This window comes from Scyliorhinus canicula, chromosome 8, assembly GCF_902713615.1.
Source record: "Scyliorhinus canicula chromosome 8, sScyCan1.1, whole genome shotgun sequence".
NCBI lineage: Eukaryota > Metazoa > Chordata > Chondrichthyes > Carcharhiniformes > Scyliorhinidae > Scyliorhinus > Scyliorhinus canicula.
In genome coordinates, this window is record NC_052153.1 from 65,182,525 (window position 1) to 65,203,691 (window position 21,167).

At 46.1% G+C, this 21,167-nt stretch overlaps 1 protein-coding gene across 4 annotated transcripts in view; it reads right to left on the minus strand.

Annotated features, from left to right (window-relative positions):
• The window catches only part of dmrt1 (doublesex and mab-3 related transcription factor 1), a 168,420-nt gene that overhangs the window by 26,983 nt on the left and 120,270 nt on the right, over positions 1 to 21,167 (minus strand). For 2 of the 4 annotated variants that reach the window (XR_005461581.1, XM_038804681.1), the window contains exons 5-6: positions 17,998 to 18,172; positions 13,961 to 14,020 (exon numbers count right to left, since the gene is read on the minus strand). Coding sequence is in view for 3 of the 4 variants with exons in the window: in XM_038804681.1 (XP_038660609.1) it covers positions 13,980 to 14,020; positions 17,998 to 18,172 (216 nt within the window). In the remaining variant the exon portion in view is untranslated. The remainder of the gene's footprint in view (positions 1 to 13,960; positions 14,021 to 17,997; positions 18,173 to 21,167) is intronic. The other 2 variants (XM_038804680.1, XM_038804679.1) reach the window with 1 other exon arrangement.

Sequence of the window (21,167 nt, forward strand, 5' to 3'; positions counted from 1 at the left end):
ACGTGCTATTAGGTAATTTGGACATTCTGAATTCTTCCGCTGTAGTGTGGTGATTAGGAGCTTTTCACAGTAACTTAATTGCAGTGTTAATGTAAGCCTACTTGTGACAATAAAGATTATTGTTATATTATTATTAAAAGGTGGCTTTCGCCATGTCCGATGCAGGTGTTAGGCCTTTAACATATACAAACAGGGGGACTGATGCCTGTTTGAGGCTTACTGTGCTGAACTGGGCAGCCTGGAACACAGCTGCTGCTGGTCAACACATGGCCTTAAAGGGTTTGCTGCTGATTATGGGCTGGATTCAGCGTTTGGGAGACTAAGGGAGCAATTTGCCGCTCGCGTCCACCCCAGTCGGGACCAAGGTGCCAGGTTGACAGTGACAAGATGCCAAGCTGGCATTTTGCCCGTGCCAATATCGGGCTCGGGGATGCCCTGCCCATAGGAGGTGGGGTGCTGAGGTGGTGTGCAGGGTGACGAGGACCTCCCGGAGGTGTTCCCCGCCGTGGTCCGAAAACACAACAGAGTAGCACCGGGAATGACTCCTCCAATCCCGCCCAGGACAGACTCTGTTTTGTTTTGGGTAGATTGCGTTCCCGCCGGGACTGAATAGCATACGATTCGCATTTCCTTTGAGAGCGCTATTCGTTCCGCGATTCAGGACATGCAAATGAGCCAGAACTCTGCAATTTCAGGCCCAGCGGGCAGTGTAACCGCTGAGGCTGGAATTAGAGTATGACAGCTGGAGCTGTTTTTAAGTGCTCCAAGAAGATGGTTCAGAGAAGACTTGTCCGCAATTTCGGGAGTCTGACGTGGACCCACTGCTTGATGCCAATGAGGAAAGGAGTGGGCCGTAGACTCTTGAACCGTGCCTGGGACATGATAGCAGAAGCAGTCAGTGATGCCAGCTTCACCAGGAGGGGAGGGTCTCACAGAGAGGCCTCTGCTCTGAGAGGAGCAGAGTACCGGGAAGGGTTCCAAAGGCCACATTTAGGTGTCCTTTGGTTGGGTGAGCTCTGCTAATCCCCTGCTTCCTCTGCAGTCAAGAAGTGCTTCTAAGGAATGCCAACACCAGGTGGGCTACTGATTGAATTTGGTCACGCCCATCCCCTTGCTGATACCGCTGGGGTATGAGGGTTTCCAGAGGAGTGGTCTGAGTGAGCTCCCACATCTCATTTCCAGGACACAGTGAGCAGTCAGCAGTGTGAGCAGCCAGGAGTCTGTAAGTAGCACCAAAGGAGTGCATTTAAATCACCATAATGCAGCAATGGTGGTCTTAACCAGGCCACCCCAATCCGGAGGAGGGACACCCCAAGTCCACAGGCTTGGCACCAAGTCATTCTCTGCTACTGCTCCGGCTTGGGAAGCCACCCCCCAGCAAGTACGACAATCAAGAGTTTTTTTAAAGAGTGCTTTTAGTCTCCTATTCTCTCTCAACATCTGTGCCAACCAGTACCCACTTGTAAATACTTGTACCACTTCGCACTTGTGAGACTTCCGCTTAAGAGGGGAGGAGCATGAAGTGTCTAACATGCTAATAATATTTATAGCCATGCAAATGACTGTTTTACATCGACCCGCCGACGCAGAACGCAAACTTCACTAACGCCACAGAGCATGGTAACCAGGCGCAAATTGCAATTTTTTTCCATTGTGTGCTATAGATACTCCGCCCAACTGCAATTCTCACTGCCGGCAGCGGAAAATTCGGCTCCATACATTGGTAAATGTGAATGCCACCCCCCGGCGGCAGTGCCAATGCCGATCCTCATCAGACTCAAAGTCCCTTCTTCTCCCAGGATCTACGCAAGGACCAGCATTAAAGTGAGTCAGAAATTAAATTCTTTTAACAGCGTCCAAGAGAAGTTTGCAGTTTGTTGGCCTCATGTAGTTTTAAGTAGGACCAAATTTAGGCTGGCAGGTCAGTACACACCAATTTCTCGGCCAAATTCCTTTAACAATGTGCATTTATATGGTGCCTTTAAAGTAGTAAGACATCGAAATGAATGATTATCAAACAAAGTTTGACAATGAGCACAAAGAGCTGAATTAAGAGAGTTCACGAGTGGTAGGTTTTGAGAAACATCTTAAAGAGGATGAAAGACATAGAGGCAGGATGTTTTAGGGATCTCCAGAGCTTACAGCCTAGACAGCTCCAAGGAACAGTTGACAACGGTGGAATGATTAAAATTTGGGATGCACAAACAGTCACAGTTGGTGGAGCACAGAAATGTTGGAGGGCTGTTGGACTGGAGGAGGTTAGAGATAGAGGGGCGAGGTCATAGAGGGTTTTGGAATCAAGGATAAGAAACTTAAGACCAAAGCATTGCCAGATCGGGAACCAATGTAAGCCAGCAAGCACAGGAATTTTGAGTGAATGGAAATTGGTGTGAGTTAGGGAATGAGTAGCAGAGCTTTGGATGAGAACAGGTTCATTGAAGGTGTACGGTGGAAGCTAGCCAGGAGAGCTTTGGGACTGTCGAGTCGAAAGGTAACAGATGAGGATTCCAGCAGCAGATAATGAGGCAGAAGCAGAAACAGGCGATGTTAGGAAGGCGGAAGGAAGTCTTGGTGATAGAGAGAATTGGGGTCAGGAGCTCAGGGTCCTACAGAATAATATACCACAAGAAGTGCTGGAAATACTTGCTGTTTTTATTTCAAATCTCCAGCAACAACCAAGTATTTTGTTTCTTTTTTCGAATAATATGCCAGTTTTTTTAAATAAACGTAGATTTTGAATATAGCATGCACAATTCTGTCAAAATACAGAACCACACATATTCAAAAATACATTCAAAGATGTATACATAAACACATAAAGATATCTAACCATGAAATTCACGTTAAAATTTGAAAAAGTTTTGTATTAATTCTGAGATACACTCCAAAAGAAAGTGCCAAGTAACATCGAGATGGTGGTAACGACTTCACCCTAACGCAGCTATGAGCATTTCAGCGTTATGTCAACTGCACTCATGCACAGATTCAAGCCCTGCATTCCTTAATGATATACTGTAATGTCAGGTGGCAATGCGGATTTACAGTGAAGACTGCCAAGGAGTTTTAGAGCAGTATAGACTCCGGTGAGGCGTATTTCACACTGGGCTGGTTTTATGAAGAACACTTCACCGCCCTGCCACTGTGCCCAGATGATGAATTGTCAAAGAAGCATGACAAGCTCCATCATTGTTTGTAAATCTTAACTGTTCCTGCTCACTAATTCTGGATGCAATTTTCAAAGACAACAGCCAGAGAAGGACAGAGCTTCAGCTCTGAAGGTTATTCAACTTAACGGTAAGCTTAGCAAATGGGGCAATGGTCACACTTTACTTATTACACAAATTATATGCAATAGTATTCATCCTTCACACCAGATCCTATTTAACCATACAGTTTATAATGTATTTATGTCTTAGTTTCCTTGTGGATCTGAAATTATAATTATATTGAATCTAACGTTAAAATATCGGTGAAAAATCTTGAAGAATCAAAGCTTTTTTATCTAATTGCATAGCTTATTGTTTGCATCACTGACGCAAAAGCAAAGCCAAGCTAAGCATCAAAAGAGCAATCAATAGTATTCTGAACTGGATTCATTTTTATCTGGATACTCGCCAACTGCAACAATGGGGGAAGCAGCATGAACTGCATGAAGGGCAGCACGGTAGCACAGTGGTTAGCACAGTTGCTTCACAGCTCCAGGGTCCCAGGTTCGATTCCTAGCTTGGGTCACTGTTTGTGCGGAGTCTGCACGTTCTCCCCGTGTCTGCGGGGGGTTTCCTTTGGGTGCTTCAGTTTCCTCCCACAGTCCAAAGATGTGCGGGTTAGGTGGATGGGCCATGCTAAATTGCCCTTAGTGTCCAAAAAGGTTAAGTGGGGTTACTGGGGTACGGGAATAGGGTGAAGGTATGGGCTTGGGTAGGGTGCTCTTTCCAAGAGCTGGTGCAGACTCGATGGGCTGAATGGCCTCCTTCTGCACTGTAAATTCTATGATTCTGTGAACATGATGTATAATACATATTGCTGTAATACATGCAAATAGCCCAGGAGACAAGAGAAAAGGTGAAACAAAAGAAATTTGAAAATTTCAGCTGCCATACATGAAGTCTGCACTGGCAATCAGCTAAAAAATCCAAGTTGCTCGGAAAGGTGGTATGGTGCCAAATACAGTGATAATATGGCCGATGGTGACGGTAAAAATAGCAGGATGCAAAATCGGCGGTGAACTAACAGTCAAATTCAGCAACTAGAAGTACCAACAACATAAGTGATTTACTTAAGCAATAGTCTTTCAGGAAATTACCTTCTCCTGTTTGTCCAATAGATTGGGGTTGCTGAGAATGACTTATAAGTGCTGGTGTTGTTTTATAAGCCATAGTTTGTTCCTGTGCTGTGAACACTGGGGAGAAACCTATTCATGTAGCACCCATTCCAGCAGTGCTCTGCAGACGTACATCGATGGACACGGGGCAATACCTGTGAGCCCGGCATGGCAGTCTTCACTGATATTGATATTTTCCACCAACTGTTTTAATGTGTAAATGCATGCTATTCTATTTAGCCAGGTCCAATAAACAACAAATATGCTGTTGCTGCATGGTGTTGCATACACATTTTAAACCTGTTAGACCAGTTTACATGGTTAATCTTAGCATAATGAGTTTTTCTTACAAAATGTATACCTTCTGATTATTTTACAGTAATGTGAATTCAATAATATACCACAATTCATCCTATCAAAGCTCTGATATTTAGATCGTTCAATACATCAAGGTGTCTGATATTTGACAGATTAAATATATTGATGTTTTCACTTCAACCCCCACAACGTTGATAAATGAAGATTTCACTGCTTTCTGCAGCATGGTGGTAGACATGTATAGCCACTTTTGTAAGTCACTCACTGAACTATGTAGCCTGCTGTGCAGTTATCTTGGCATGCCATTCTACATCAAGCAAAAATAACTGCAGTTTTTCAGTGCATTTAATACAGGAAAATGTCACAAAATGTTTCACAGAGACACGATCCAAGTATAGCAGCAGTTCAAATTTTGCAATTTATTTGAACCGGATTCTACCATGGATTGCGTAATATGCCTATGGCACGTAGGCTCTGTCTTTTCTATGCTGAAAATAAAGGTTGCAAAATATAATTCACTGGAACTCGTCAGGTGGAGCACAATGGTCTTTTCTGGTCCTCTGCATCCTTATTCCTCATTTAGCCTATGAATGAGGAACACTGCATTATTTTGGCAATGCAGAGGCAGAACACCCCCTCGAGCCTCTTCTACCAATTAAATTGATTTATGGTTTATCTGTCTGTTTTTTGATCCATATCCTTCGATACCCTTACTTAACAAAAGCTACCAATCTCATTCTGAAACCCCTAATTAAGCCAGCCTTTTGAGAGTTCCTGATTTCCATTCGTCTTTATTTGAAAAATGTTTGCCGATTTCACTCCAAAGTGTTCTATTTCCAATTGTATTTTTGTGGTGCTTTATTCTAGGCTGCCCAGCAGAGATAATATAATTTAAAACATTGGAGTTCTGACTTTGCACCCTGCAACAAACTCTGTTCCTAGTCAGCAACTCAATTTCTCTCCCTAGCCACTGACTTGAGCCTGAACCAGGCCAACCAAAGCCATGTTCTCGTATTTGACTCCTGCGGTGAATCACAATCCTAGTAATTCACACTGTGTTATATTGTATGTGTTGTGTCTGTGAGCTCGGTATATGAGCAGTTGCGCGGCTCTGCCCATAAGGGGAGATGAGGAGTTTGTACTGGGCTCCACCCTTGGCTCTGCCCATGGTTCCTCCCACTAACTTGAAGTATAAATATCTGCAGTTGTGAGCCTGCTACCAGTTCATCTCATCGCAGGCAGGCTGAGTTGTAAGACTATTAAAACCATTGTTCACTTCCAACCACGTGTCCTGTGAATTGATGGTCACATCAGTTTAATAGTCTTAGGAAACTTGAAGAAAACGACTATGGAATCAGCCCTCAAACCTGATCAACTAGAACTCGACCCGCAGGCTGCAGAGGCAAAATAAATCTTTCAACACTGGCTCAGATGTTTCAAGGCCTACCTGGCTGAATAAAGCACATCAGAAACTACTGAGGAGCAGAAACTCAAGTCTACTGCACGCAAGGGTGAGCCACCGTATTTCCACTCAACTTAACAGTATCACCTCGTATACGGAGGCCCTAGCCATGCTAGATTGAATGTACATGAGGCCCATCAACGAGGTCTACGCGCGCCACATTTTTACGACCCGCCGCCAGCGCCTCGCGGAGTCATTGGATGAATTCCTGCGGGATTTAAAAGCTTTAGCTCGGGACTGTAATTACCAAGCTGTATCAGCCGAACAGCATATGGAACTCGCTGTCAGAGATGTGTACGTGGCAGGGCTCAGGTCAAACTATGTGCGCCAGCGGTTGCTTGAAAAAGGGGCCCAGAACTTGGAGGACACTGTAGAATTGGCTACTACCATGGAGGTCTCGTTCCGCAGCCTCACCTCGTTCCCCGCGGACCAAGTGTCCCATCCTGGGCCCCCGACCAGCGACTGCCCCAGGCCTCCGCCGCGCGGCCACCCACCCACTACGCAGCCCCAGTGGGCCATTTCTGTGGACAGCCCAAGCACCCACGGGAGTACTGCCCGGCCCGCAATGCGACCTGCAGCAGCTGCGGTCGCAAAGGACACTATGCCCGGGTCTGCCTAGCGAAGAAATCCCCCTCTCCAAACTCTCCCGCAGCCCAGAGCACTCGTTTCCAAAACTCACAGGCCCGCAGGCCCCGAAATGCTGCAGCCTGTACTCCGACTCCGCCCCACCCGACACGTGCGACTAATGGGGGCCGCCATCTTGGCAACCCCCAACCACGCAGCCGGCCATGTGCGACTCATGGGGGCCGCCATCTTCCTTGCCGCCCGCCACGTGCGATCCACGGGGGCGGCCATCTTGGGATCCATCCTCTTCAAACTCTGAAACCCATCTCGAAGACTACAAACTCAGAGGGCAGTCATCATGGGGCCACTCCGGCACAGCTGAACGAGCCGCCGACTACCCGCAACTCAGCGTGGTCACGTTGGACCAGTTGCGTCCGAAACACCTCCGCAACTCAATGATGACCGTTAAAATCAACGGGTACAGTACACCGTGCCTTTTCGACTCCGGGAGCACCGAGAGCTTCGTACACCCAGATCTGGTAAGACGCTGTTCGCTCCCTATTTTCCCTGCACGGCAAACTATCTCCCTCGCTTCGGGCTCACAATCCGTTCACCTCCAAGGGCGCACCGCCGCGACCCTAATGATCCAGGGCACTAGCTACTCGAACTTCCAGCTATACGTACTCCCTAAACTCTGCGCCCCACTCTTACTGGGACTTGACTTCCAGTGCAACCTCAAAAGCCTCACACTCAGCTTCGGGGGGCCCTTGCCCCCACTCACTATCTGCAGCCTCACTACGCTAAAAATCGACCCCCCTCAACTATTTGCCAATCTCACGCCGGACTGCAAACCCGTAGCCACTCGCAGCAGGCGATACAGCCTGCAGGACAGGGTGTTTATCAGAACCGAGGTCCATAGGCTTCCACTTGAGCGGATCATAGAGGCCAGTAATAGCCCCTGGAGAGCTCAGGTGGTGGTATCAAGACCGGGGAAAAATTCCGAATGGTAGTGGACTATAGCCAAACCATTAATCGGTTCACGCTCTTCGATGTGTACCCCCTCCCCAGGATTGCAGACATGGTGAATCAGATCGCCCATTATAAAGTCTTCTCCACGGTGGATCTGAAGTCTGCATACCACCAGCTCCCAATCCGGCCGGAGGACCGCCACTAAACGGCATTCGAGGCCGGCGGCCGCCTCTTCCACTTCCTCTGGGTTCCCTTTGGTGTCATGAATGGGGTCTCGGTGTTCCAACGAGCAATGGACCGAATGGTGGACCAGTACGGGCTGCGGGCCACGTTTCCATACTTGGACAACGTCACCATCTGTGGCCATAATCAGCAGGACCACGACGCTAACCTCCATCAATTTCTCCAGACTGCCCAGAAACTCAACCTCACGTATAACAAGGAGAAATGCGTTTTCCGCACGACCAGGCTAGCCATCCTCGGCTATGTCGTGGAAAATGGAGTCCTGGGCCCCAACCCGGACCCTATGTGCCCCCTCTTACAACTCCCTCTCCCTCATTGTCCCAGGGCCCTCAAAAGGTGCCTGAAGTTTTTCTCATATTATGCCCAGTGGGTCCCTCAGTATGCGGACAAAGCCCGCCCACTATTTAAGGCCACACTCTTTCCTCTATCCAATGAGGCTCGCCAGGCCTTCACCTGCATCAAAGAGGACATCGCCAAAGCGGCCGTGCGGGCGGTGGATGAATCTGTGCCTTTCCAGTCAGAGGTCGCTCTCGCAGCCACCCTAAATCAGGCAAAGAGACCAGTCGCCTTTTCTCCCGAACCCTCTCCGCTTCGGTACTTCGACACTCCTCGGTCGAAAAGGAAGCACAAGCCATCGTGGAAGCTATACGTCACTGGAGGCACTACCTCGCAGGTAGGAGGTTCACCCTCATCACCGACCAAAGGTCGGTTGCCTTTATGCTTGACAACTCACAAAGGGGCAAAATTAAAAACGATAAGATCCTACGGTGGCGGATCGAACTCCCCCCTACATTATGATATCATGTACTGATCGGGGAAGCTCAACGAACCCCCAGATGCCCTGTCCAGCAGCACGTGCGCCAGCGCGCAAGACGACCGCCTGAAAGCTATCCACAATGACCTCTGCCACCCAGGGGTCACTCGGCTCGTCCACTATGTCAAAGCCCAAAATCTGCCTTTCTCCACCGAGGAGGTAAAAGCCATCACCAGGGATTGCCCGATCTGTGTGGAGTGCAAACTGCACTTCTATAGGCCAGACAGGGCCCACCTGGTATCCCGGCCCTTTGAACGCCTGAGCATCGATTTCAAAGGGCCACTCTCCTCGACCAATCGGAATGTGTACTTCCTAAACGTCATAGAAGAGTTCTCCCGCTTCCTCTTTGCTATCCCGTGCCCCGATATGACCTCCCACACAGTCAGGGCCCTGCACAATGTCTTCACCCTGTTCGGTTTCCCCAGCTACGTGCACAGCGACCGGGGTTCGTCCTTTCTGAGCGACGAACTGTGTCAGTACCTGCACGACAAGGGCATTGCCTCGAGCAGGACTACCAGCTACAACCCCAGGAGGAACGGGCAGGTGGAGAGGGAGAACGCGACGGTTTGGAAGGCCGTCCTACTGACCCTCCGGTCTAGGAAGCTCTCGGCCTCCCATTGACAGGAGGTCCCCCCCCGACGCGCTCCATGCTATTAGGTCCCTCCTATGCACTGCCACCAATCAGACCCCTCACGAGCGGCTATTTGTTTTTTCCAGGGGCACTACCACGGGGGTTTCGCTCCCAGCATGGTTGAAGGACACCAGGCCCGGTTCTCCTCCGGAAGCACGTCCGGACCCACAAAACTGACCCACTCGTGGAGAGAGTGCTCCTACTTCACTCGAACCCCCAATACTCATTCATTGAATACCCTGACGGCTGTCAGGACACTGTTTCCCTCCAGGACCTGGCGCCTGCAGGATCCAACTCTGACACCACTACCGCCGAGATGCCCCTCACCCAACCGTCCGCGCCCGGCGCCCCCACGCCTGCAGGTTCGCTGCATGTGCTCCAGCCTTCAGCTGCCCAGGGCCTATGTTATGGAATTTCTGCCAAATATACCTCTCAGCCTCTCAACCCCTATCTGATTTAAGATGCTCCTTAAAACTTACCTCTTTGATCAAGCTTCTGGCTATCTATCCTCATATCACCTCTTGTGGCTCTGTGGCAAATTTTATTTTATAACAACCTGCGAAGCGCGATAGGGCATTTTACCATGTTAAAAGGAACTAGAGAAATAAAAATTGTTATTTGAAATAGCTGATCTGTACACATCCTATCAAATTAATGTAACATTTTAATTGTCTTGTTGGATCACCCCGTACTCATTGAAACTTAAGGGAATACAAGGCAAGCTTACAAACCTGTCTTCATAATTTAACCCCAGTTAAACTGAATCCAAAACCATTCCATTGTTCCTGAGGTTTAATGCTCAAAAACTGAACGCGCCACTCTAAATAGGGTCTGACCAAAGCTTGGTACAGCTATCCTTTGTAATCCAGCTCCGAGAGGTAAAGACCAACGCATTTTGAATTATTTTTGCATCCGTGCACTAGAATTTAGTGATTTGTGTGCATGGACACCTAGGGCAGGGGGTCGGAGAATCGCCGGAGGGCCGCGCGAATTGCACCACACCGCCCCAGTGCCGGGACGAGCGGAGAATCAGCGCCACTGGGGCCGGCGTGGTCAGCGCGGCGCCAGTCGGGGTATGCGCCGACTCTCCGCCCCAGGCCGATTCTCCGGCCCGAATGGGCTGAGCGGCCATCAACAAAAAGCCGAGTCCCGCCAGCACCGTTCTAACATCCTCTGAGCTGGCGGGACCTCGGCGTTGAAAGGTTCGGGGGCGGTGTCTCCTCCGTAGTGGCCTGGCCCTTGATAGGGGCCCACCGATTGGCGGGCTGGCCTCTCTGTCGGGGGGCCTTTATTCTTCCGCGCCGGCTCCTATAGCCCTGCACCATTTGGCGTCAGGGCCGGCGCAGGGAAGAAGGCCACTGCGCATGCGCGGACCTCGCGGCATGGGCCACTCCAGCGCTGTGCTAACCCACTGTGGCCCAGAGAATCGTGTCTTGGACCGGGCGCCGACGCTGGAGTAAAATACTCCAGTTTTTACGCCGGCGTCGACACTTAGCCGCCAGATGGGAGAATCCCGCCCATTAATCTTTTCAATCCTCCACAGCTTCTAGTTTCTCACTTGTAAAAAACTATTCTAATTTGTCCCAGGTCTAAAGCAGATGACCTCACATTTCCCATATTGGCGTCAAGAAACAGTTTCCTGATGGCAGGGTGAACTTTAGTAATTAGGTTCTCAGAACTGAGGGTGGGACAGGCCTGGATGACGTGTAGTCTGCTGTTGTGTCCAGGTGCCATTTTGATAAAGGACCCAACACCACTGACACACAATTGAAGAAACGTTATTGCAACGTTACTACTATTTCTAACTAAAATATATAGTTTGCAGAATAAAATCTGTAAGTCGGCAACTGGTTTCACCAAGGTTCTTTTATTTTAATCTGGGAGTATTTTTTTTTTTGAACGTTTTTGTTTTAACTTTCAACGAACATTCTCTCCTGGTTAATTGTGGCAATGTTATGCAAGTTGTTAAAACAGATGTTGCAATAATGTAATTAAAAGTCCTTTCACAGCCTTGTAAGATTTACTTCAGTTATCTAATTAAGGACAGTGGCTGCCGCTGTGGCTTCACAGCGGTAGGGTCCCAGGTTCGATTCCCCGCTGGGTCACTGTCTGTGCGGAGTCTGCACGTTCTCCCCGTCTGCATAGGTTTCCTCCGGGTGTTCCGGTTTCCTCCCAGTCCAAAGACGTGCAGGTTAGGTGGATTGACCATGATAAATTGCCCTTAGTGACCAAAAAGGTTAGGGCGGGTTATTGGGTTACAGGGATAGGGTGGAAGTGAGGGCTTATGTGGGTCGGTGCAGACTCGATGGGACGAATGGCCTCCTTCTGTACTGTATGTTCTATAATTGGAGAGACTGACACTGTCTAAATATTAGGAGCAGGAAGATATTAGAATGGTCTAATCTGAGCTCAGGGCCGGGATTCTCCCTTACCCGGCGGGGCGGGGGGGTCCCAGCGTCGGGCCTCCCCAAAGGTGCGGAATTCTCCACACCTTTGGGGGCTAGGCCCGCGCTGGAGTGGTTGGCGTCACGCCGACTGGCACCAAAACCAGCGCCAACGGCCTTTGACGCCCGCCCGCCGGCGTCGGGGCTGGCCGAAAGGCCTTCGCCGGTTCACGCATGCGCTGGTGCGTCAGCTGCCGGTGACGTCACCACCTGCGCATGCGCGATAGGGGGGTTCTCTTCCGCCTCTGCCATGGTGGAGGCCGTGGTGGCGGGGGAAGAAAAAGAGTGCCCCCACGGCACAGGCCCGCCCGCCGATTGGTGGGCCCCGATCGCAGACAAGGCACACCCCGGGGTCTGATCGCCCCGCGCCCTCCCCCAGGGGCCCCGTTCGCGCCGCCAATCCTGCCGCCACCAGAGGTGGTTGAAACCACGGCGGTGGGAGAGGCCTCTCAGCGGCGGGACTTCGGCCCATCGCGGGCCGGAGAATCGCCGCAGGGGGCTCGCGATCCGCGCGGAGGGCACGCCGATCGGTGCGGCGCGATTCCCGCCCCCGCCAATTCCCGGGTGGCAGAGAATTCCGGCCACGGCGGGATTTTCGCCGGTCCCATGCGATTCTCCGACCCTGCGGGGGGTCGGAGAATTTTGCCCCAGATCTTGGAACTTAAATCTATAAAGCACAATACTCTGGACGGATATTTCTATTTCCTATATTCTCATGAGAAATAGAATTAACTCAGTAGGTGGCCCGGGCTATCTTGAGTAGGTAACGGTCAACGTCTTCATGTAAGTAACCGCATTTATGCTACTTTTGGCACCTGTTAGCCCTTCTTTAAATTTACTTTGACTGGATGACAGAGGAGCCAGAAAGCTGCAAATCTGCTGGCAATGCATTCTTCATTATGACCAGATGCGAAGAACAATTACAATGAACGTAGATATGCTGGCTATGCTTCAAAGTAAATAAAATTGCAAAAACAGTCACTGCACATAAGTTCCTGAAATAACTACCCAAAACAGCAGTCCTACTTACCTGCAAAGATTCTGCAGATATTGTACCAATTACATTTATGCCCATTTGATAAAATACATTACAGCATCACTCTAGTGACATTCAATGCACTCACTTCTTCATTTCTATACTTACATCTGTAATACTTTGTAATAGCTAGTTGTACAAGTATCAAAGTTCAGAAAAGCTGTACTTGGTAAACATAAAGCCAGAATCAAGCAGGTCAGTAAAGTACCTCTCAATCTCACTTGCAAAGGCACTAAGCTGTAACATTAGCCACCATAATAGGTGCCTTAGCTTCCAGCTGTTCTATCTTCAAATTCGTGCTATATGAAGCAAGATTTGTTCTAACACACACTTAACAGAAGTGCAAAAATAATTGGTCATCATGCCATTTTTAAAAATAAATTTAGAGTACCCAATTAAGTTTTTCCAATTAAGGGGCAATTTAGTGTCGCCAATCCACCTAGCCTGCACATTTTTGGGTTGTGGGAGCGAAACCCACGCAAACACGGGGAGAATGTGCAAACTCCACACGGACAGTGACCCAGAGCCGGGATCGAATCTGGGCCCTCGGCGCCGTGCGGCAGGAGGGCTAATCCACTGCGCCACCGTGCTGCCCTGTAATCATGTTATAATGATGATTAAATTAACTCAACCAAATTGGATCCAATCCATTTACTGACTCTAGCACTTTCTTATAACTAGGCTCCATTGCAATAAACAGAGTTAAGAGTTTGACTGATGCCCAGATATTATGGAGATTAGTTACCAGTTAGTCTTCATCTCACAACTTGGCTGAATGAGAAGAAAAGGGTAGGCTGGTAAGTGACATGTGTTTGCTAAGTGCTTTCACTGCAGTGCCTCGAAGTATGTTGCTACTGTCTCAGTTTGCAGATAAATGACCACAACCTCTCCTGTGCTAGATCTGGAAGGTGTTGAAAGTTCCAGATTAATCTACGTAACTGTCTCCATTCGTCTTGATTTTTCTATTTTTTCAAACCACGTGCAGAAATTGTGCAATTACCTTCTTGAGAAATGCATCTGGTACTTTGAACATGTTTTAGATAGATCCTATAGGTTTTGTTCATAGAAATCAGCAACAAATAAAGTGATGAGCAAAAAGGTTGGCTACAAAAAACGGATAGAAGAAGCTTTTATTTGTTATTTGGTCCCTGACATTACCTCTGATGGTGGAACAGTTTCAGGCTGAGAAGTCCTCACACTCGTATTCCTTTGGCGAATCTGGTAAGCAAACTAAACAGTGTTTGTACGGCTCATATAGTACTGCCAACATAATGTTTCCATTCCTTTATTAAAGAACTGGAACATTATATTGCTATTAACAGTGATAACTGAGCACTTTCAGAAGAGAAAATGTAACAAGAACATTATCAAGAAGCTTTACCTTCAGGGACTCAGAGGTTCCTGTCTCCAGAGACACTCAGGAGCTTGCATTGAGTGGCATTCCTGAAGGGTGGCCAGGGCTTCTGGATGTTGCCAATAGAGTCATCAAAGAGAATTCTGATCTTGGTGTAGTGATACCAGCAACTGTTTTAACCGCTGCAGATTGGGGTTTTTTTGTCATGAATTTTATTCCTCATTGAGAAATGGTAGTGCTGGGGGAATGGAAAAACTTTCCCTGTTCAGTTATCCAGTATCAGCATAAAGAACTCCCAGGTCAGGCACAGCAGCAACAGCTGCATAGTAAAGCTCCCTTTACTTTGCTCCAACAACGCGCCTTAATCCTAACCTCAGGAGAGCACTCCCTACTGCACCAGTGCAATATTTCCATTTCCCATACACCAGTCTCTCAGAGTAAGATTGTCAATTAGTGTCAAATTAAGTGCAGTTTTATGCTGTGGGTCCATACACACAAGGAACTAAATTGAGACTGCCTAGATTAATTTCACATGGGATCTTCACAGCCAGCAAAGCGAGGAGACCTTCATCCCATCAGCTTGGGCTGATTTAAAGCCAGATACCCAGAAGTGAAACAATAGTGCGCTAAATTATTGTGCTTCCACCTCCCAATGCATTACATGAGACAGGAGACTCTCAGTGTTAACAGTAAAGCTCTTTTCTTTTACAGGCACACATTCCCAAATAAATGAATGAAATCGAACTAGAAACATGGTTAAAGGGAATCTAAACAGTGGGATTAAAATTGTCTTGTCACACAAATCAAATCTTCCGCAGTTAGTTTTTGTGATTGATTTTTTGGCAGTTTGGCATTCCTCTGTGATCAGTATCAAATGTCTACTGATCTAGTCCGTGACTTTTTTTCTCCTGTTGAAAATTAGTGTCCAATATTGTAACTGATGTAACATCAAAAGGGTCCGAATTCAGTAGGAACCATCCTGGGGGCTGAACTCCTGACCTGCTCCTTGCCTGGTCTCTGTCTTGATTGGGAATAAGCTGCAATTAAATATCTTGGGACGGTGCCGACACAGCTGGGACAACTACCCTGGCTAGGTTGGGAGACAAATGGCGCTGCGGCTGTGCCATGATATAGTCACAGTCCAGCAATGGAAGTTTTTTTGGAAGTGCCCCACAATGTTGAATGGCAGTTTTGTTAATACAGTCAATCACTCTGCAACGGTATTACAAAAACTATTTAGAATTTACATCTCCTCCCTAAGCCCTTGTAGCAATCCTGGATGCCAGGGACACACCAAAGAGTTACCAGTGACCATGCCTTTTTTGATGAAGGAGTAATGGGGAAAATGGTACTTGAGGCAATTGTAGCAGTAATAGCATTTTCCTTTAAAAACTGGAAGAATTTATTTTACATGCAAATGCAAGTACCTTGTAGAAAATTGATTTCTTCCCAACTTGTTTTTTTCCTTCCTGAAAACTCTGCCTCTTGTTGAGGGATAGTTCAAGAGACAGTGGCATTTCTCAATGGTCTATTCATTATATGAGTTGGGATAATGAGTGCTGTTCAGCTATTTATCTGTGAATAGCATCATAAATCCTATCCAATCCTCACATATATACGTTAATATACATGCATCTACCAGCAGAAGCGACAGGATAGAGAAGTAGAAGCCAGTCTGCTATTCCCCATCTCTGGTTAAAGGATTCTTAAGTCAGCTCAGGGAAAATTGTTGCACCTGAGCATTATTACAGCTGAGATCAACAAACTCAGATTGGACTGAGGACTAACCTTGAACTTCAGGTCTGTCGGACTGAAGTGCTACATTCTGCCTTTATCCACTCATCATTGGGAAGGAGTCTAAATTATATCTTTGAGCTATAGTGTTTATTCCTCTAACAGTGTAGAGAATACCACCTGCAGGTTACATTTATAACACATGGTGGAAACTACATTTTACACTCAAGGGGCTCACAGTTCAACAGCAACAGGCACGTAGGAAAAGCAAGCTTGCGGTACACACATTTTTAAATGTAAGATTTTAATCTGGGAGATGGAACAAGCCTCATCAAATTCTGGAGAACTGTTACAACAGTCAGAACTAAATTAGATTGAGGTTTTTGTTTGCTGGATTGTTTGTGGACCGCAGGAAGTCATTCACTCCAATTCCTATATTTCTGTCAGGACTACACTAAAATGCACTGGAATGCTAAACATAATCTTAAGGGTATTATTCCACGAAATCTCTGAACGCATATATATTGCACCATATTGATGGGCAGCAAAATATTTGCAGCATGTTTGCAGAAAAACACTATTGGAGTAGGAGGTCTCCAAAAATTGTGGATGGCTAGTCTTTCGCAAGGTGGAATGGAAACTCTCCTCTCGGCTAGCTATAAATATCCTAGCAAGTTTTTGGCAGTCTCAAGCCCAATATTTTGCCATAATTTTGTTCAACTGACAACTGCTCAGAGAGACTGTACGAACGGCAAGTGTAGAAAGAACGTCCACAGATCATGCAGGCTTGCATCAGAATCCCACACTTTAGAATCTGCCCTGCCATGATGAAGAACTTGTCTTTAAACACTGCCACTGAAGAAACAATGATAAAATATTTATCACCTTCCCTCATGTTGAGTACCCTTACAGCTTTTCTGTCAGAAAGCAGATTTGCTTTCAGTAGAATCTACTCTACGTACATTATTGATCAATGTTGTTTCTTCCCTCATATTTTAAGTAAATAAGCATTCCCATCAAGGTAGAAAACAGATACCAATGAGGCATCCTCAGACTGCAAGCTGCCTACCATGAGAATCCAAATTCATCCCAAGGAATCTAATGACAAAGGAATTCTGGTTACAGCAGTCAAGTCCCTCATACTAGGCCAGCCAATGCTCAGCAGAATTCAGCCACAAAGCTAAAACGTCTGTGTTGCCAATGGGCAGAGTGAGTGCACAAGCAATGATTTAACAATAGTATGGGTGAAAATTGTGTCGTGAAAGGGGGCTAAGCCTAGAATATGGAACAACGGGTGAGTGAAGTGTCTCTTTTAATTCCTATCAGCTATATTTAATAATATTACATTATTAAATGTTTTAAGACATTGTGTATTCAGTTCGGACTGAAATTCTGGTGAAGAACTACATTTGAAATGTTGAGCACACTTCATTTTCAGATGCTGACTAACCTATTCTCCACTTGCAGTATTTTCTCTTTATATTAAAGATTTGCAGCATTCCCATCGTATTTATTTATAAAAGATATGAGATGGGTGAACTTTTCTTTTCTTTCAATTTTTATTTTGTCATGGATGTTGTTCCTTGGCTAACCATGTTCCAACGTTTTAAGATATAACTAATAATAAACTAACAGTGGAACAAATTATATGCATTGTAACTGCAATGTTTTGATACTTTCTATGCTTTCATTTTTCATGGTAAAAGGAAAATAACACCTAAAAATATTTAAAGGTAAAGGGAGACAGATTTAAAAATTGTACAAGATGTGGGGAAGAAAAATCACACTGGTGCAGTGGGGAGTACACTTTTGAGGCCATAATTGATGCACATTCTTTGGACAGAATAGAGGAAAATTTACCGGGTCTCTGACCTTTGCCATATATGATCTCAGGAGCGCCTGATGCTGACATTCAATTAAGAAAGAAAAAAATGTTCTATTGCCCAATTCTCTTCAACTTCATGAGCACGTAATTCATCCACTCCAAAGAAGGACTTTATGTGCATGGCAAATAAGTTGACTTTGAAAGGAATGTATGCTGACTGGTCTGCCTTATTTAACACACTTAATTTTTATAATAAAACTGGGGGGAAAAACTTTAACCTACCATTGGATTTTACATCTGAGAAAGAAGAACCATCTTCCAGGGTAAACAGCTGAGGAACACAAGCAGCTGTACTTAGGCCTTGACCCAGGTATGAGGCTGCAGAGTAGTAAGAATGCATCCTGTACTGTGGTGTCACATTGTGGCCTGAAAACCGGTTTTCTGGAGTTTTCATTTGCTGCAATAAAAAAAAAACATTATTCACCGATAAATCATTTCTGCAGAACAATAGGAAGGTGTCTCCAGTGTTTGGTAATTTGTTTATGTATGGCATATTCCCAAAGTATGAGCCAACCCACTTGGACAAAATGATAATTCGATACACAACAGGGATATACTGTGCTAACAATTCAGAGTAAGAAGTTGGGAAAGTTACTTTTTACTCACATCAACTTTCATAGTATAATTAGTGAATGAAGAAAAATCTAATTCAAACTGGATGTACATCAACACATAGAGGTTTACAATATGTAAATGACTGAGGAGCTCCCCCTGTGGATCAGAATGTAAAAATAGTGAGCAGGATACCCACTTTTGAGACAAGAGTTCAGACGCATTAAACAGTGTTTTACGGGTGGTTGGATTTCTCACCCCACTGCCAATAAAGTAGCTGTAAAACTTGCCCCCGCTGAGACAGGCTACTCTGCAGACATTTAATGCTCTGATAATTGGCCAACTGCGGAGAAAGCCCTGCCTTTGAGAGCTGCCGGCCAACTCGCTCATCCCAGCAGTGACACCAGGAGTGGGTGAGCCTTCTTAGGTCTTTATAGGAAGAGTTGGGGACCAGGCCTCTAATGGAAATGGGGGCCTGGCAAAAACTGGCCACTTAAGGGCCTCAACTGGCATGAGGATGGGAGGACTGCCAGCAGCTTTGCCTGTCACCCATTACTAATAATAATCTTTATTATTGTCACAGGTAGGCTTACATTAACACTGGGATGAAGTTACTGTGAAAATCCCATAGTCGCCACATTCCGGCGCCTGTTCGGGTACACTGAGGAAGAATTCGGAATGTCCAATTCACCTAACAGCACATCTTTCGCGACTTATGGGAGGAAACTGGAGCACCCGGAGGAAACCCACGCAGACAAGGGGAGACTGTGCAGGCTCTGCAAAGTCAGCGACCCAAGCCGGGTATCGAACCTGGAACCCTGGCGCTAACCACTGTGCTACCGTGCAATCATGGCTAGATCAGGAGTGGGCAGAGAAAGCACCCACAGAATTTTACAGACCATCAACATCTTTCCCTCCCCCCCCCACCACCTTGCAAATCCGCCCACAGGGAACCATAAAATTCTGCCTGATATTTGGACTCAGTAGAGGGAACTTTAATTGCAAAAGGCCCATGCTATAAATGAGCCCACAAAGCAAAAATAAGCTCAGGTTTTTTTTGCGGGCCATTTTTGAGTTAGCTGATCTCATATGGGCAACAGTACACGTGCTGCAATTTGCCTCAGAGCAGCTGTGAAGGAAATCATTTAATATTCAAACACTCCCATTAGAACGTCAGTGGGCAGGATACTCCGGTCCCCCAGCCACATGTTTCTCGGCTGCGCGTCATTCGCTGTGGCAGGATTCTATCCTTATAACGCTTGTTAATGGCATTTCCCATTGAAACATCAACATTCCGCCTTGAAACCTGCTGGTGGGGTGTGCTGCCAGTGGAAAAAGTGATTTGCAACAGCTGGAGAATTCAGACCGGGTTGGCGCTGATTCTCTTTATAGTTGACTAAAGCCCAATCCCAATTTTTCCAGTATTATTAACTAACAAGCTGTAAAGCTCGACAGGTTGATCGAGCATCATAAGGTCTAAGTAATAATATAGTAATACACATTTAAAATTAATATTAAGTATAGAAGCAATATATTTCGCTATTTATTTATTTAAATTAATACCAAAAAAATTTCACCTTCTTTTATTTATTATTTAAATTTAGAGTGTCCAATTTTTTTTTCTCCAATTAAGGGGCAATTTAGCGTGGCCAATCCACCTACCTTGCACATCCTTGGGTTGTGGGGGTGAGACCCACGCAGACACAGGGAAATGTGCAAACTCCACATGGACAGTGATCCAGGATCGAACCCGGGTCCTTGGCGCCATGAGGCAGCAATGCTAAGCACTGCGTCACCGTGCTGCCCTTATTTCACTATTTATAAGCTGAACAACATAGGTGTATTAATCCAGAGAATAATTGAACATGATACTTCATCTAATGCCAAATAAAACAGCCTTGTTGAATCTACAAATTACCGTTTCTTACTAGATGTCTATTGCATGGTTTCTGGTGTCACGTTGATCATGTTAGCATTAGTGCAGCTTTATAAACTTTAAGCATCGGGGTTCCGAAATACCTTACATTTAGCAAAAAACATATTAAAAATCTCCAGTTAAATAGTGATGTTAAAATACAAAATAGTCCCAAAGCACTTCACAATGGAAATAAATAAATCAACATTGAGTTAGGAAAGTTAACCAAAAGTCAGAAACAGTCGTTGAGATGGGTTTTAAGGACACAGAAACAGACAGTGAGATGGAGGATTCTGTTGACTGAATTCCAGAGTAGAGCCAAAACAGCTGAAGGCTCTGCTAACAGCAGTGGAGAAAAAGGTACGATAACACACAAGCGGCAAGAAGCAGATAAAGGTCAACTGACAAAGTCGAGGAAGCCAGCGTAGGCACAAAGGTCAACTATTGTACTGCAAATTTCAAAGATTTTATGATTTGTAATAGTGCTACAAGGATTACTCACCCTCCAAAGGGCAATAGCAACTTTTATTGCACCTCAACTTTTATACCACAAAGATCTTCCAAATACTTGCAAAATATAACATATAAGTCAAACTGCTTCCGTAACTGCACCACAGGTGAACCTACTGTCATGTACGAGTACCTTTAAGAAATGGGTGTTGATCAGTGATGTCAGAGTGTGGATGGAGCTGGGCTGTCTGTCAGTTTTTTACTTTTGTTTTAGGCTGTTTGCCTCGGGGTATGTTTTAGTTTAGTTTTCAGAGCTGGAAAGCTGCAGTCACAGCCAGAAGGTGTATTAAGAGTCTCTCTCTGTAATCTAAAGACTGTAAATTGATCCTGATGATTTAAAATTCATAACAGTAATGACTTTAACCTGATGTGCTTCTGGTAAAAGGTGTTTTAAGTCTAAGGATGTTCACAGGAA